At 44.5% G+C, this 13,911-nt stretch overlaps 1 protein-coding gene across 7 annotated transcripts in view; it reads left to right on the top strand.

The window, feature by feature from the left end:
- The window catches only part of mast4 (microtubule associated serine/threonine kinase family member 4), a 145,556-nt gene that overhangs the window by 28,412 nt on the left and 103,233 nt on the right, over positions 1-13,911 (top strand). For all 7 annotated transcript variants that reach the window (XM_036530123.1, XM_036530122.1, XM_036530120.1 and 4 more), the window contains exons 2-3: positions 8,727-8,880; positions 12,484-12,608. In XM_036530123.1, the coding sequence (XP_036386016.1) occupies positions 8,727-8,880; positions 12,484-12,608 (279 nt within the window). The remainder of the gene's footprint in view (positions 1-8,726; positions 8,881-12,483; positions 12,609-13,911) is intronic.

Raw genomic sequence — 13,911 nt, 5'->3', positions numbered from 1 at the left:
AGGAAGATCTGTTTTGGATTTAGGATTACTTGGTTTGTCCAGTGAGCCTTTGGAGCAGCTGCTGTAACAGCAGCATGCAAATTCAAGTTCCGGACCACCTTTGATCAAGATAATTGTGATTGTGCTCTAGCAAAGGCCTTTCTGATAACAATGTGGCTCCGATAGTTCTGTTGCAAGCAAGCGCATTATAAGTGGAATTTAATTTCTCGTGGCATCCCAGATGGGTCCAATTATGTAGCGCGTGTGTTAGACTCAGGAATGCAGTGTCAGGCTCCAGCTTTCATTCTGTCAATGAACACGATCATCCCTATTCCCACACTCGCATTTTGAACTTGCCAATTAAAATCAGCAGGAATATCTGAGGGGTGTAAACTCTTCCTCTCTGAGGACCAGATATTTATCGAAACATTTGACTGGTAAAACACATGCAGTCACCTCTGAATATTAGCAGAAGATGTGATTCTCTGCTGTGGTCTCTTCTGATGTTCTGATAGTCATCAGGAAGAAAAGCCTTTGGTATAAGCTGCCCTGGCTGTTTTGAAACTTTTTGATGGTTCTGTGTGATTGGTACTGAGATCAATGCAGAAATTCTGTAATAATGCCTGATGGTAATGTACTGATGGAAAATTCCCTATTGTTACAGTGGATTTGCTATTGGTGTACATGAAGGATATAACAAAGTCCTGCAACAAGCTGATCCATATATATATATATATATATATAACAGTGGAAACAGTGGATCTAGAAAGTCTACATACCAAGTCAAAATTTCATAAAGGCTGAAGTCAAGACAACCGACGTAAGACATGAATCAATAATCAACAGTATCTAAGTGAAAATCAAATGCACCAGTTTTTCAAAAAGAGTATGAAATGGAAAAACTTCGAATGTCTTGGTTTCATAAGTCTGCACACCCTTAAATTAATCCTTGGTGGAAGCACTTTTTGCTTTCATAAATGCAGTGAGTCTGTTTGGATAAGTCTCTACCAACTTCTCACATATAGATTTAGCAATTTTCTCCCAGTCTTCTTTGCAGTAGAGTTCGAAGTCACTTAAATTGTGAGGGGACCGCTTATGAACAGCTCTCAAGGTCAGGTCCAGAGATTTTCAATGGGGTTGCTCTGACTGAGCCATTCCGGTACATTGATCTTCCCTTTTTTCAGCAATTCCACTGTAGATTTGGCTGTCTGGTTTGGGTCATTGTCATGTTGAAAGGTGAAAGTCTTTCCCATCGTCAGCTTTTTTGCAAAGGGTAGCAGGTTTTTTCCTCAAATCTTTTGGTATTTTGCACTATTCATTTTCTCCTCTACCCTCACTTAGAGCTCCTGTTCTTGCTGTAGAGAAACAGCCCTGTAGCGTGATTCTGCCACCACTATGCTTGACAGTAAGAACTGTGTTCTTCGGCTGATGGGCTGTGTTAGCTTTGTGGAATTAAGACCAAAAAGTTCTCTAGACCTTTTTCCACATGGCAACAGGAAATCCAGAGTGCCTTTTGCATAATTCAGACGAGACTGGATGATGTTTGTGAGAAGTGGCTTCCTTCTTGCCACTCTACCCCACAACTCAGAATTGTGGAGAAGACATGAAATTGTTGCTATGTGCATATGGTGTCCAGTCCTTGCCGTGAAATCCGGTAGCTCTTTAAATGTAGATGGTGGCCTCCTGGTGGCCTCCCTGATGAGTTTCCTCCTTACACGGTCATCCATCTTAGAGGGACCAGGCAAAGTCCTGGTTGTGCCATATTTAATCCATTTCGAGATTATAGCTGTTACTGTGTTTCATGATATATTTAAAACCTTTGATATCGCTTCATAATCCTCTCCTGATCTATACCTTTCAACAATTTGAACCCGGAGATGTTTTGGTAGCTCCTTGTTGCTCATCGTTTGCTTATAGTGACTTGCACTAAAAAAACAAGGAAAGCTTCTGAAAAAACTTACCGCAGCTGATTTTTATACTGAACTAATCGGGATCAGTTCAGTTTCTCACAGCTGAAGTCAGTTAGCTGTGGGCATGATTTGAATTACAAATCATAAATGTGGCAATCATTAGGAACCACACATTGTTGTGCATCATCCTACATCAATATGAATTTGTGGAAACCACAGCCACTTTCAGTTTCAGACTGAAGTTGAAAGTCTGCCTAAAGAGGTGTGGGTGAGGATGTCCCTGGCAAGTATTGAAACTGCCTGAAATGATGACCACGTGACTGAGTTATTTTTCTTATTACCAGTGCATGTACACACACTGCAGTGCCTCTATTTACAACAGTTTATGTACAATACAGATATTTGTATGAGGGTTTTGTCCTGCAGCTGCTAGTGCTTAGACCATCCAGGAAGTAATGGTCTGACTAGGATGAAAGTGAATGCTACACAACAAAAGGCCAGAAGAACCACAGGCGGCAAATGTGGGAATAGTGGCTAAGGGCCTGGGATTGTATGCAGAGGGTTGCAGGTTCACGTCCAAGGGAGGACATCGCTGTTGTACCTTTGAGCAAATATCTAATGGTAAGTACGTAAAAACTGAATGAATTTAAGCTATTCAGTCGACTCAAGCAAATAAATAACTTAACGGAATATGTCTAAGGATGGTCAGCCATATCTACATGCCCTAGTGTTTTAGTGTTGACTGTTTAAATCAGTCTGACAGATTTTTAATGGGATTAACTGATTCATTCAACACCATTGTATTCACACCTCTGAGATAATTAAATTCCAGAGGGTCCTCTTTTAACTGCAGAGGGTTTATCTAATGGACTGTGTGTATGGAATTTGTGTCGGTCATTTTGACTTCTGCCAGTTTTATGGAGGCTCCAGCCAGGATGATTTTGGCCACAGGGGTCCCTGGTTGCGCTTCTACTCAAATTAAAAAAGAAAAACAATCCCAGGCATTCCCTTTTCTGTGCATGCTTCCTAATCCTCTCACCGTTGGAAAGTAGATTTGTACAGATGGAGAGTAATAACCCTGTATCCAGGCAGCTGGGCATTATGTAATGTAAAAAATACCAGAACTGAGATTTCTAATGCTGGCTTTGAGGGACAAATAAATCAGCAATTCTTCAACCGTTCTGCAGTTTTTTTGCCTGAGGACTCACAATTTCTATTACACAGGGCAGAGTCAGAGTGATACTCTGCTCTTCCTCATGGGTTATTCTGTGCCAAGTGGGCTAGAGTTTGACGCTCGTCCATCTCAGATTTTGCTATAAAATCTTGCCAAGGGTTTTTTTTTTTGAGGGTGCCAAGTTAAAGAATGATTCTCATTTCTTTCACTTTTTAAAAATCATTTCCTTTGAAAAAAGTGTGAAGTACTGTTTGGAAGGGGCTGTGAACCTTTGATCTCAGCAGGTGAACATCAGCAACCACTAATAATTACAACTTCAAGCAGTTATTCAGAATTAGCAGGTACCAAATGCTTTTGATTGACTTTGTAGCACTCAAAGGGATCTATTAAAATGTAGAATTAAGCTCTAATGAACCACACTGGCTCATACACGCAAGTGCGTACGCGTGTACACACACACACACACACACACACACACACACACACACACACACACACACACACACACACACACACACACACACACACACACACACATTATTTAGTCTGTGAAATCTGCAGAGTTGTCTGCTGTCAGGGGAATAACGTTCAGTAGTGGGGCTGGAATCCAAGCGTTTGACATCGTTTGAAAGATTGTTTTATGAAGGTTTAAGGTAGTGATTTTTTTATCTGCTTCTCCCACAGTGTTAGAGGGAAAATGGGCTGGCAAAGTACTCTGAACTGTTGCTCTTGAGTTCCATATTATCTTTCACTCTTGCCTTACGCAAAGCCCAAGTCAAATGAGATGCTATGCATGATTGTTGCTGTTTAAAAAGGGGCCTGGGGGAATTTCTCTTGGGAATGCATTTTTTATGGAATAGGAAATGTAAACAAGATAAATCTTGGGAAAAAAAACCCTTATGAATATTCTACCCCAAAAGCAGACAGACGGCCTTCTTGCCAGCGAATGGCCAAAATGCATTGCCATCCTCTCAGGCAGCAGAAAGTCAGTTGTTTTAAGTAATTTGTACATAGGCAGAGGGCGAACAGTTCTTTTGCAGTACATTAAAACTGCGCCAACCTGACAGGAGAGGAGTCTCTCAGAAACCCTTCATTAAATATTTAATTGAAGGTAATGAAAGTCCCGCTGTGTGACTGAATGCTTTTTGTCACTTGCCTTGATGAATAATTATGAAGTGATTTTGGCCCTGAGGCTGAACTGTGCATCAAGTGTCCGTACTTGTACTTGAAGGATTGCTTAGCTGAAGACAGTGGCGGCGCGATTTGTATTTTTTTTGCCGGCGGGAATTTGGCAGCGCATCGAATTATTTCCTCTTTTTCATCCAGACAAGCACCTCTGCTCGGAGCCTTCGGGGAAGATGCATCTCCGCGCTTTTATATAACGGACAGCAAGGAAATGTAAATGTGCAGGCACTTTGCGTGTGGAACAGGGCGTACTGGGTAGGACCCTCGTCGGTGTGAGGTGTGTGTGTGACGGTCATGAGGTGCCCTTGCAGTTTCACAGTGTCTGCGGTCGGGAGAATACCAGGCTCCTCTCACTACTGTGAATTCGCATGGTTTTGCTCGCGAGTATGAAGATCGATACAGCCTCAACAGCGGCTTTTATCACCCTGAGGCCTGCTTATGCAGAGATGAAAAGTAGGAAAAAAAACATTGGGTCGTTATTGAGGAAAAAACAAGAAAAAAATGGAGTAGAGAAAAAAAAGGAAAAAATAATTTTGGAGGACACCCAGTCTTTGACAAGTGAAGGACTGGGTTTCTTTGGAAAGCTTTATGACTTACAACTGCCCTTGATTTTGGATTGGACGTTGGTGTGGTTATGTTCAGAAAGTGGTGCTTTATGTTAGTTGGGTGATAATCAAACTATAGTCAGTAAAAATGACTTTACTGCATTTTGCAAGCAGCAGTGCTGTTGGTCTGCATCGTAAAACACAGGCCTCCAGTTCTCTTGTACCATGTTTCTTATTGTTATTATTATGGGTCTCTGCCATCAGGTAAAGGGCAGTCTGGTCAGTAACTGTTCCAGTGGAATGGGAGGCCATTTTAATGAGGGGCAAACAAGAAAGTGTAGACAGACTGTGTCTCATCTTTTCTGGAGGTCTTTGCTCCATATTGGGGAAGATGCTTCTCTTACAGAGAGGAATTTGCTTGGGAAAGGTTCATATATGAATGAATACGGTCAAAGACTTACGTTGTTTATATTATTTATTATTTACTTAACAAATGCTGAATAATCCAGAGAATCATGCAAGACTAAAGCATGAAGCATCATGATATTTCAAATACCTCACAGAAGGAAAAGAGCAACAATAATGCAGGTACAGAACAGCTTCTGCATCATTCCACAGTGAATGTAGAGCCTGACGGTCAACATTGTGTTGAGTCATAGTGTTCGCACGGTGCCAAACAATGATTCATAAGAGCAACATTAACTTGCGTCACCATGGTATGCTGAGAGTTGCTCATAACCAAAAGGTTGCTGGTCAGATACATCGGTGGGGCACTGCAGCTGTACCCTGGGGCAGGGAGCTTAACCTGAATTGCCGCAGGAAATGTCCGGTCGTATAAATGTTGAAGTTAAAAATCACAAGCTATGTGTGAATTGCTCTAGCTCTAGCTTGTGGAATTGTGGCTAGCAATAAACTGAAAGAGCTATGCTGTACTGTACCAGCATTAATGTAAATATTTAGTGGTCAGATTTTGGATGTTGTGCAAAGGAAAACTGGTCCTAAGAACCAGGGTGAGATTCTTAGAACCAGGGTGCTGGAAGTTGCACAAAGCTCACTCCATCACGGGGGTGGACAATAAAATTTGTGTGGCCACTAGGCATGAGATGAAATAGCGCAATATTGAATTTTCAAAATCAGAAAATGATGAAATGTTTTCTGACCTGGAGAGCATGCAGCGAAATCAAATTACTGTACTGTTTTTTCCCCTGAAAAGGTTTGTAGAGTTTATGCTTGCTTTACTTGTTCTGTCTGTTACTCCTCTTGAATGCTGTTTGCATTTTTGTGGCCATTTGAACTGATTCTTAGTAATAGCACCACCATATGACTTCACTGTTGGCAGAATGTCTAGTGGGGGAATATCATTTTGTGATTATTTTGTTTTGCATCTCCAATTTGCAAAATGCATCATATTGTGAGCTGAGTAATCGTCTCATGCATAGTGGCCACTGAGGATGGGAACGGCCCAATGACCAGAGGGTGCTGAGCTGAGAGTCTGTGCAGGAGAACAAGCACTAGGGTTTTGAATTTGATGTGAGCAGCAGTTGTAAGTAGAAGGATGAGGACATACTACATATAAATATGCTTATTTAACAGGTTGGAGACCAGCCGAGAAGTAGTATTTTGAACAGGTTCTGAATAAATGGGGAGAATGCCTCTTGATAATTGCTCTTTGACAGCACGCACAAAGCTGTTTGATCAGTTTTGTCAACAAAACGAATATGCTCAAGTGAATGTACAGAGGAAGGTGGTGAAAGACAGGAAGCTTGATATTTTCACTTTCACAGACAATGTGGTGTTATGGATAAAAATATAAGATTAATAATCATGAAAAATTCACTTTCAAATGATCAGCCGTTCCAAGACTGTTAATTGTGATTGATGGTAGATTTCCCTTGACTCTTCATTGTTTCCCTTAACAACCTCACGTGAACTGAGGAGCCAAAAACCGTTTTGCACCACATGCCACTGCTGCACACCCACAGAAGTGGAGTATCTTTGGGGTTTTTTTTGTGGCTGTCGGAGGCAGAAGTTTTGGTGTCGTTGAAATGTCATTGGGCTGCCCTCTGTGCCCGGGGCACGTTCCTCTTTCATACCTCGTGTGGTGCTTGTGTGCACTGCACAGGACTCGGATAACGCACAGCTTGACCCTCACGTGCAAAGAGTGGGTGCCGCCACCTTGGCTGGAACGCCACTGGCTGCTCTGCGCCCGTCTCGGTTTGCGTTTCCTGGGAGGACCTCTTCCCCCTCCCTCATTGTTCTCCAGAGAGGTGTCACAGATCAGGTTCTATCTTTCACTTGGGTGTTTGTTACCGCGTGTGGGAGCCAGCGCATCGGGCAGCGGGGAAGTGTCTGCCCTGGAAACCCACACCACGGTATTACCCTTACCCTGCGGAAGAGGGAAGAAAAGAGTCGCGCCGTGCCGCTAACTGACTCCTTACACGGCCTTTGAACGCTCACGCCATTTGTGCCACGTGGCTTCGTTGGGTTTGTTTTGGTGGATTCGAGCGTTCGAGTTTAGCTGTGCAGGGGGGGGGCATTTAAGTTCACTCGGGGAGAATGGAGATGAAGTGCACCTTCTGGAATTATTCAGAACAGGAGGCAATTTGAGGGATTTCGGTCTGAATGGCCCGTGAAGGTTTATCACAAATCGAAGGAAGAGGTTTATCTGGGAAGGGAGCACTGAGTGTCTGCAAACATTTTTGATCCTTTTCCTCTGTGACCTTCCAAATTTGCCCTCGCCACATTTGTTGCAGTGACAGACTCTCGCAGCATGGGGGATATTTTGATTTCCTCTTCCTCTCCGGCCGCATACATTTGCCGCATTACAGGGGCGGGGTGTCTAATAATTGTATGCTGTGTTAATGGGGGAATCGGGATTCTGTACTTTCAGCTGGAGATGTCTTAATCTCCGTGGAGTTATACAACATGCGCATCCTATAAAAAGGTTTACCCGCAAAGGCCCTGAAATAAGATTTGGTAATTTAGTTTTTTAATGCTCCTTTGCACCCAGGGCTGCATGTCAGCTTGTTTGTTCGCCATTATAAAAAAATGAATCATTTTATGTGCGGATGGATTATTGAAGAATAAATAATGGTGATGGAAATGGAAAAAGGGATTGTTTTGCACTTGGATCGCCAGGTTCGTGGTGCGGTGGGGGGGAAAGCAATCAGATCTGATAAAATAGAAAAGAAGGCTTGGAAAATGAAAAAATACATCTTTTTTAATACACAGCAAACATTGTGCAGTGCAAACAAGGGTGTGAAAATTCTATTACTTACTAGAATACAGGTGCAAATAGATGAGGAATTAAAAATCGTCATGGCTATTCGATACTACTGTTTGACTGCAGTGTGTAAATATGGACTTTTTGTGCAAGACTTGCAGAAAATGTCCCTTAAACCCAAGCCAGTACAGAAATGAAGGCTTTAAAAATGAATTTCAGACAGAGCTGGGAACATCAGGAAAATTAGGCCTGTTTCCCTTTATCAGTGTTGTACATGTAGTAAATGTATATACAAAGACAGCTGGGTGACTTTAAGTGAGAACATTTCTAAAGAACATAATTTTGCTTTATATGTGGTAGCTTGCAAAGCATGGTGCTACTACAGCACATACTGGTCCAGCAGGTTAAATGGTGGTTTAGAGATGTTAACAAAGTTAGTCAAATAAACACGTTACAAACACAACCAGACTAATCAAACTCTGATTGAGACCCTTATGGAAAATGCCACAGAGGAGAGCTGAATCCTGTACTGCATGTGTGCACTCCGTAGACCAGATCAGAAACTCACAATGCGTGTTGGAAGGAATTCTCCAAGCACCTTCAAGCTTCACATGTGCCCTTTTAGTGTGGATGTGTCCATTCTCTGTCACATCCATAGGATTTGTCCACCCTAAAATCTCCTGTTTGCCTCCTCTTTTCTCTTCCCCCAGATGGATAACATCCTGTACCCTCCCTCCATCCCCTTCCGAAAGTCCAGTAACCCAGAGGTGTCGTACGGCCCAGGGGTCACCCTGAAATTTAAGCGCCAGCTCAGTGAAGACGGGAAGCACCTGAGGCGCGGGAGTCTGGGAGGCGCTCTGACAGGTACACGCTGTCACACTCACATGCTCTTTATGCATACACACACACACGCGCACACACACACACACACACATGCGCACGCACACACGCACACGCACGCGCACACGCGCACACGCACACACGCACACACATGCGCACACGCACACGCACACACACACACACACACACACACGCGCACACACACACACACATGCGCACGCACACACACACACACACACACACACACACACACACACACACACACACAGTATATGCACATGTTTACACACATACACACACTCTAATACATACACATGCTTTATATGCACACACATACATAAACTGTATACCTACACACACACACACACACACACACACACACAGTATATGCACATGTTTACACACATACACACACTCTAATACATACACATGCTTTATATGCACACACATACATAAACTGTATACCTACACACACACACACACACGTAGACATCCTGTATGTATACACACACACACACACACACACACACACACACACACACACACACTGTATGTACACCCTCTCACACATACTGTATGGGCACACACATACTGTATATGCACACCGTCACACATATACTGTATATGCATACATGCACTGACACATACACATGCTTTATATACATATACATATACACACATACACATACTGTATATGCACACACTCACCCTCACACATATGCTGTATATGTATACACACTCTCATGCATACCTGTCATCATGTCTGTAATCTGCATGACACTGTTCTGGGCCTGTCGTGTTGTTTCCATCCCTGTTTGATACATGGTAGGAGATGGGAGACGTGGGAGGGGGGGGGGGGGGCGTTGCGCATGCTGCACTGTATCCAGCCTACGCTGGCGTGGGTTCCCAGGGCCCAACGGTGCACAGCGAGGCGAGCGGGGGGCTTCCTCCACTCCTCCCCCCCCGGCTCCAAGATGCAAGAGCCTCGCAGGCAGGGAGGATTGCCTCTCTTCCCGCCCGTATCCTGTTTTCTATCTAATTCGCCGGGCTCGTTGCCGAGGTACAGGATGTGGCTGCCGGGGCTGGGCGTGGTGTGCCTGAGAGAGAGAGAGAAAGAGAGAGAGAGAGCGAGGGAGGCCAGGCGCTGAAGTGTCAGAGTGGAGATTAGAGAGCTGACGGAGCGCAGCGAGCGAGCGCGCACCAAACCTCCCCCCGCGGACCGAGGAGCCGTCATCAGGGGCCAGGTTAATGACATCAGCGATGTGAAAGCTTCTGTCTCGAACAGCGGTGCTGCTTCTCACACAGACGCGCATTTGCAGTATTTTTCCCATACCTGTCGAATGAGACTGTTCACCCTATGAAGACTAACGCCCACTAAGTTTTTGATGTTGATTGGAAGAAGTCAGGCTTGCCCTAACTTTGCTTTCATGTAATTGCTCCTTTGCTGTTATACTCTAGTCAGATTTATTAATGGTGCAAAATCGGGGAATTTGTGTGATAAGAGACGCTTCCTTTGAGGAGTACTGAGCCCGTAAATTGACAATTTATGTTGCGCAAGGCACTTTGATTGTCATAATAAAAAAGCCCAAAATATTAATACAGAGATCACAGCATTAATGTTGTGTATAGCATTAATATCTTATTTACTGATTCAGTCCACTGTGAACTTTCACTTCCATGCAAGGACTGAATAAAGAGACCCAGAATAAATAACCAAGAATAAAGACTGTCACACAATTGGCTGTCTGTTTTAGTGCATTTCGTGGCGTCTTCAAATGCGTCACCCGCGACGCGTCTTCAAACGGATCACCGCGTTGGGAGACGGAGTGGATCTGCATATGCATTCGCACGCGGCACTAAAATAACGTGTGGCCATTAAGGAGTGCTTTGAAGCGCGGCTCATCGCTGTCGTGAGCGCGGGGCCCTCTTGCACGTCGAGAGCCGGCCACAGCCATGTTCCCTTCGTGACCAATGCTCGTTATGCAGGGGGCTGTGGGGGAGAGAGGGAAGCCCTCCGAAGCGTAGCACAGAAGATGTGTCCCTGGTCATCGGCAGAGATGGAAGCCAGGCGTGCAGCTGGAACACCTCTGCTGTACCTGGTGCACAGGTTCTCAGTAAGGCACTGCAAGCACCTGCCACCCTGCGATAATTCAGTACATTGCATTAGTCAAGCAGTGCCAGGTTCCGGCGATAGCAAGGCCCTACAGTGTGAAGAGGATGGAGTGTACAAGCGCACTGGCTCGTGTGCGTGAGCTCCAGTCAAGTGTGAGGCTCCCTGACTTTTTCATATCAATGGCATTCCCCATTACTTCACACTCGATGTGTTCGCATATTGGTTTTCCCGTTGTCTCCTTTAATTAGCTCGACGGCAGCCCTTGTCGTGGTTGACTGACTTACAGACGCTGACAGTTAATCACTGCCAGTGGCGCGTGAGAGATTTCTGGAATCATCTCGTCTCAGTCGGCGTGGCATTCGCCAAGTTTGGAAAAGGCAGGCCGAGACTTGGTCTTTACTTAAACAATTAAAGATAAGTTGCCTTGTGGTGTCGTTCACAATGAAACGCCACAAACCTGGGTGGTAACTTATTATTCACTTGTCAAAGCACAGTTAGTCAAGGATGGAAATTTCAATCAGGGGTTTGTTCTTGTAGAGAATGGGATTTAACTCTCTTTGACCCAGTGGCAATACATGCTGCTGCCCCCCAACCCCACTTCGCTTTTCTAATGTGCAGGCCTATGTATATGATTTCTGCTTTTATGTTTTGCATTTTATTTGTGCACAGTAACCCGTTTATGGAGGGACATTTTGCTTTGGTAGTGCAGGGGAAGTGGTGAGCTGGGAGGAAGAGTAGCAGTGAATCAGCAGAGATCAGAGGTTCATTACAGGCCTCTCATTGGATGGCCAGTGTCCTGCCTCTCTCCCTGACTCTGCAGCAGTGATGATGAAACCCACAGGGGTCAAAAAATGAGGAGACGCCCTAGTCCCCACCCCCATCTTTGCTTGGCAGCATGTCTGAGTGCGCGTGTTTCCTTAAACAGGAAGTGGAAATATCCACGCCATTCACAGGAGTTCATGAGGGCAGGAACCTACCAGCCTCAGTCAAAGATCTCTGGAGACTCATCCATATTCTCCTTGTTTATCTTTTGCTAATCTATATTCAGTAATATTGCGGTTGTTTTAGTAATTCCTTTTGACCTGCTTCTAGGCTGTACTGATACCGTATATTCACTTGCATGATGATTCTCACTCTCTCATTCCAGCTTATAACTGTGATCTTGTTTCTCTGCTGTTTTTAATACCAGACTTTCATGCCAGGATTGTATAAAATCTGAGCTCTATGTATTGACATATTATACATGCTATAGAGTTTCAGCATGGTAGAAGGCATTACACTGAAGGATCGCTGAGCGCACAGGCCCGCTTATCCACCTGTCTGTTAAGTAGGTTGACGTTGTGCTCCTCTTATATAACTCAGATGTGTCAGGGCTCAAGTGTAAGTGGATTGAGCCCAGCGCCACCTGGTTGTGCTTGATCCTATCCAGCCCCGTCACCGGACAAGGCCACGTGATTGGTAGCGAGCTTGTGCTGCCTGCGTTCTGACCCGACGCCCCCGCTGTCGTTCCACAGGGAAGTACCTGCTGCCCTACGTCTCCCCGCAGCAGGCATGGCAGCCCCTCCCAGAGGCCTCCAACCTGGTGCGCATGCGCTCCCAGACCCTCGGCAAGTCCGCTCCGTCTCTCACCGCCAGCCTGGTAAGTACGCCCCCTTTCCCCCGACACGGGCACATGATTTCCATAAAACTGTCATGAAACTACACCACCTATTGTCTAGCAGTGTGGTTATGGTTGTGAAGTGTTTGCAGTGCCATCATGATGGCACTGCCTTCCACACTTTCCTCTGTTTATTGCAGTGGTTCCCAGTTCTTTGAGGCATAGATGTTTCTGGGTGGGAGGTTGGAGTCTGATCAATACAGACTTTAATATGTAGTATCATAAAGGAATACTACATGTGAGGGAACTCCCTTTGTCTGTCCTTCAGAAACACAGTCCACAGTGCTTTATATCATATACTGGCTGGTGATTCATGTCTTTTTTAATGAGAGAGTACACAAGTTAAAAAGCCCACCATAAACATCATGCAGGAGAACATACGCAATGCCCCAGACGCATACTGGTTTTATCATAACACAAAGGTAATTCCAAAGAAAGTAAAACAAAGAGCTGGAGATGGAAACATAAACCATCTTTTGAAAATGTTTGGCTTTCATGGTCTGTGAAATATTTCTGGTCAGGCCTCTATTTTGGTTCATCCAGTGCCTGACTGTGTTCAAGTGAAAATCTGAAGTCATTGGACGGTAATATGTTGTTACACAAACATGGTACCCGCCCGTGTTTGTGTACCACTGATGCTCTTCCAGTTTATATTAGGTAATGTTTATGGGAAGGACCCAGAAATCCCGCCTGAGGCTGTAACTTCTGCTACAGGCACCGCCTGTCATTTCCAGTTCAGCTGAACCTCATCGTCCTTCACACATGCACAATGCTTGCACACTGACCCCCTCTGGCCAGACATGAACACTGCACCAAAAAAAAAATTCTTATTTGTCAGCTCTAAAATCATGACTGAAAAATGGGGTTTTGGCAGCATTTGTGGTCATTCTTCCAACAGTTATTGAGAAAAAAAAACTCCTAGGCATTTGGCCAGGCATAGAGATTGGCGCTGAAAATCCTGTCCCCAGCCTTACAGGGTGTGTCAGCACAGTAATTTAGTTCAATTACATTTGGTTAGCAGATGCTCTTATCCACAACGACTTGCATAGTTTAAAAAAATCATCCATTCATACAGCTGGGTATTTATTGAAACTAAATATTTACTGATTTGGGTTCCTTGCTGAAGGGAACAACAGTAATGCTCCACCTGGGAAATGAACTGGTTCATCCTCAGTTCCTCACAGCTGTGCCCCACTGCTGCCCGGTATTGCAGCGGTAGCGTAAAACAGTCTTGTGTATTGCACGTACAGTAGTTCCTGCACTCTCTTTGATGGATGTGTTTTAG

The sequence above is a fragment of the Megalops cyprinoides genome, chromosome 5, assembly GCF_013368585.1.
Source record: "Megalops cyprinoides isolate fMegCyp1 chromosome 5, fMegCyp1.pri, whole genome shotgun sequence".
Taxonomy (NCBI): domain Eukaryota; kingdom Metazoa; phylum Chordata; class Actinopteri; order Elopiformes; family Megalopidae; genus Megalops; species Megalops cyprinoides.
The sequence above is the reverse complement of the archived record's forward strand: the minus strand, read 5'-3'. Positions and strand labels throughout refer to the sequence as shown.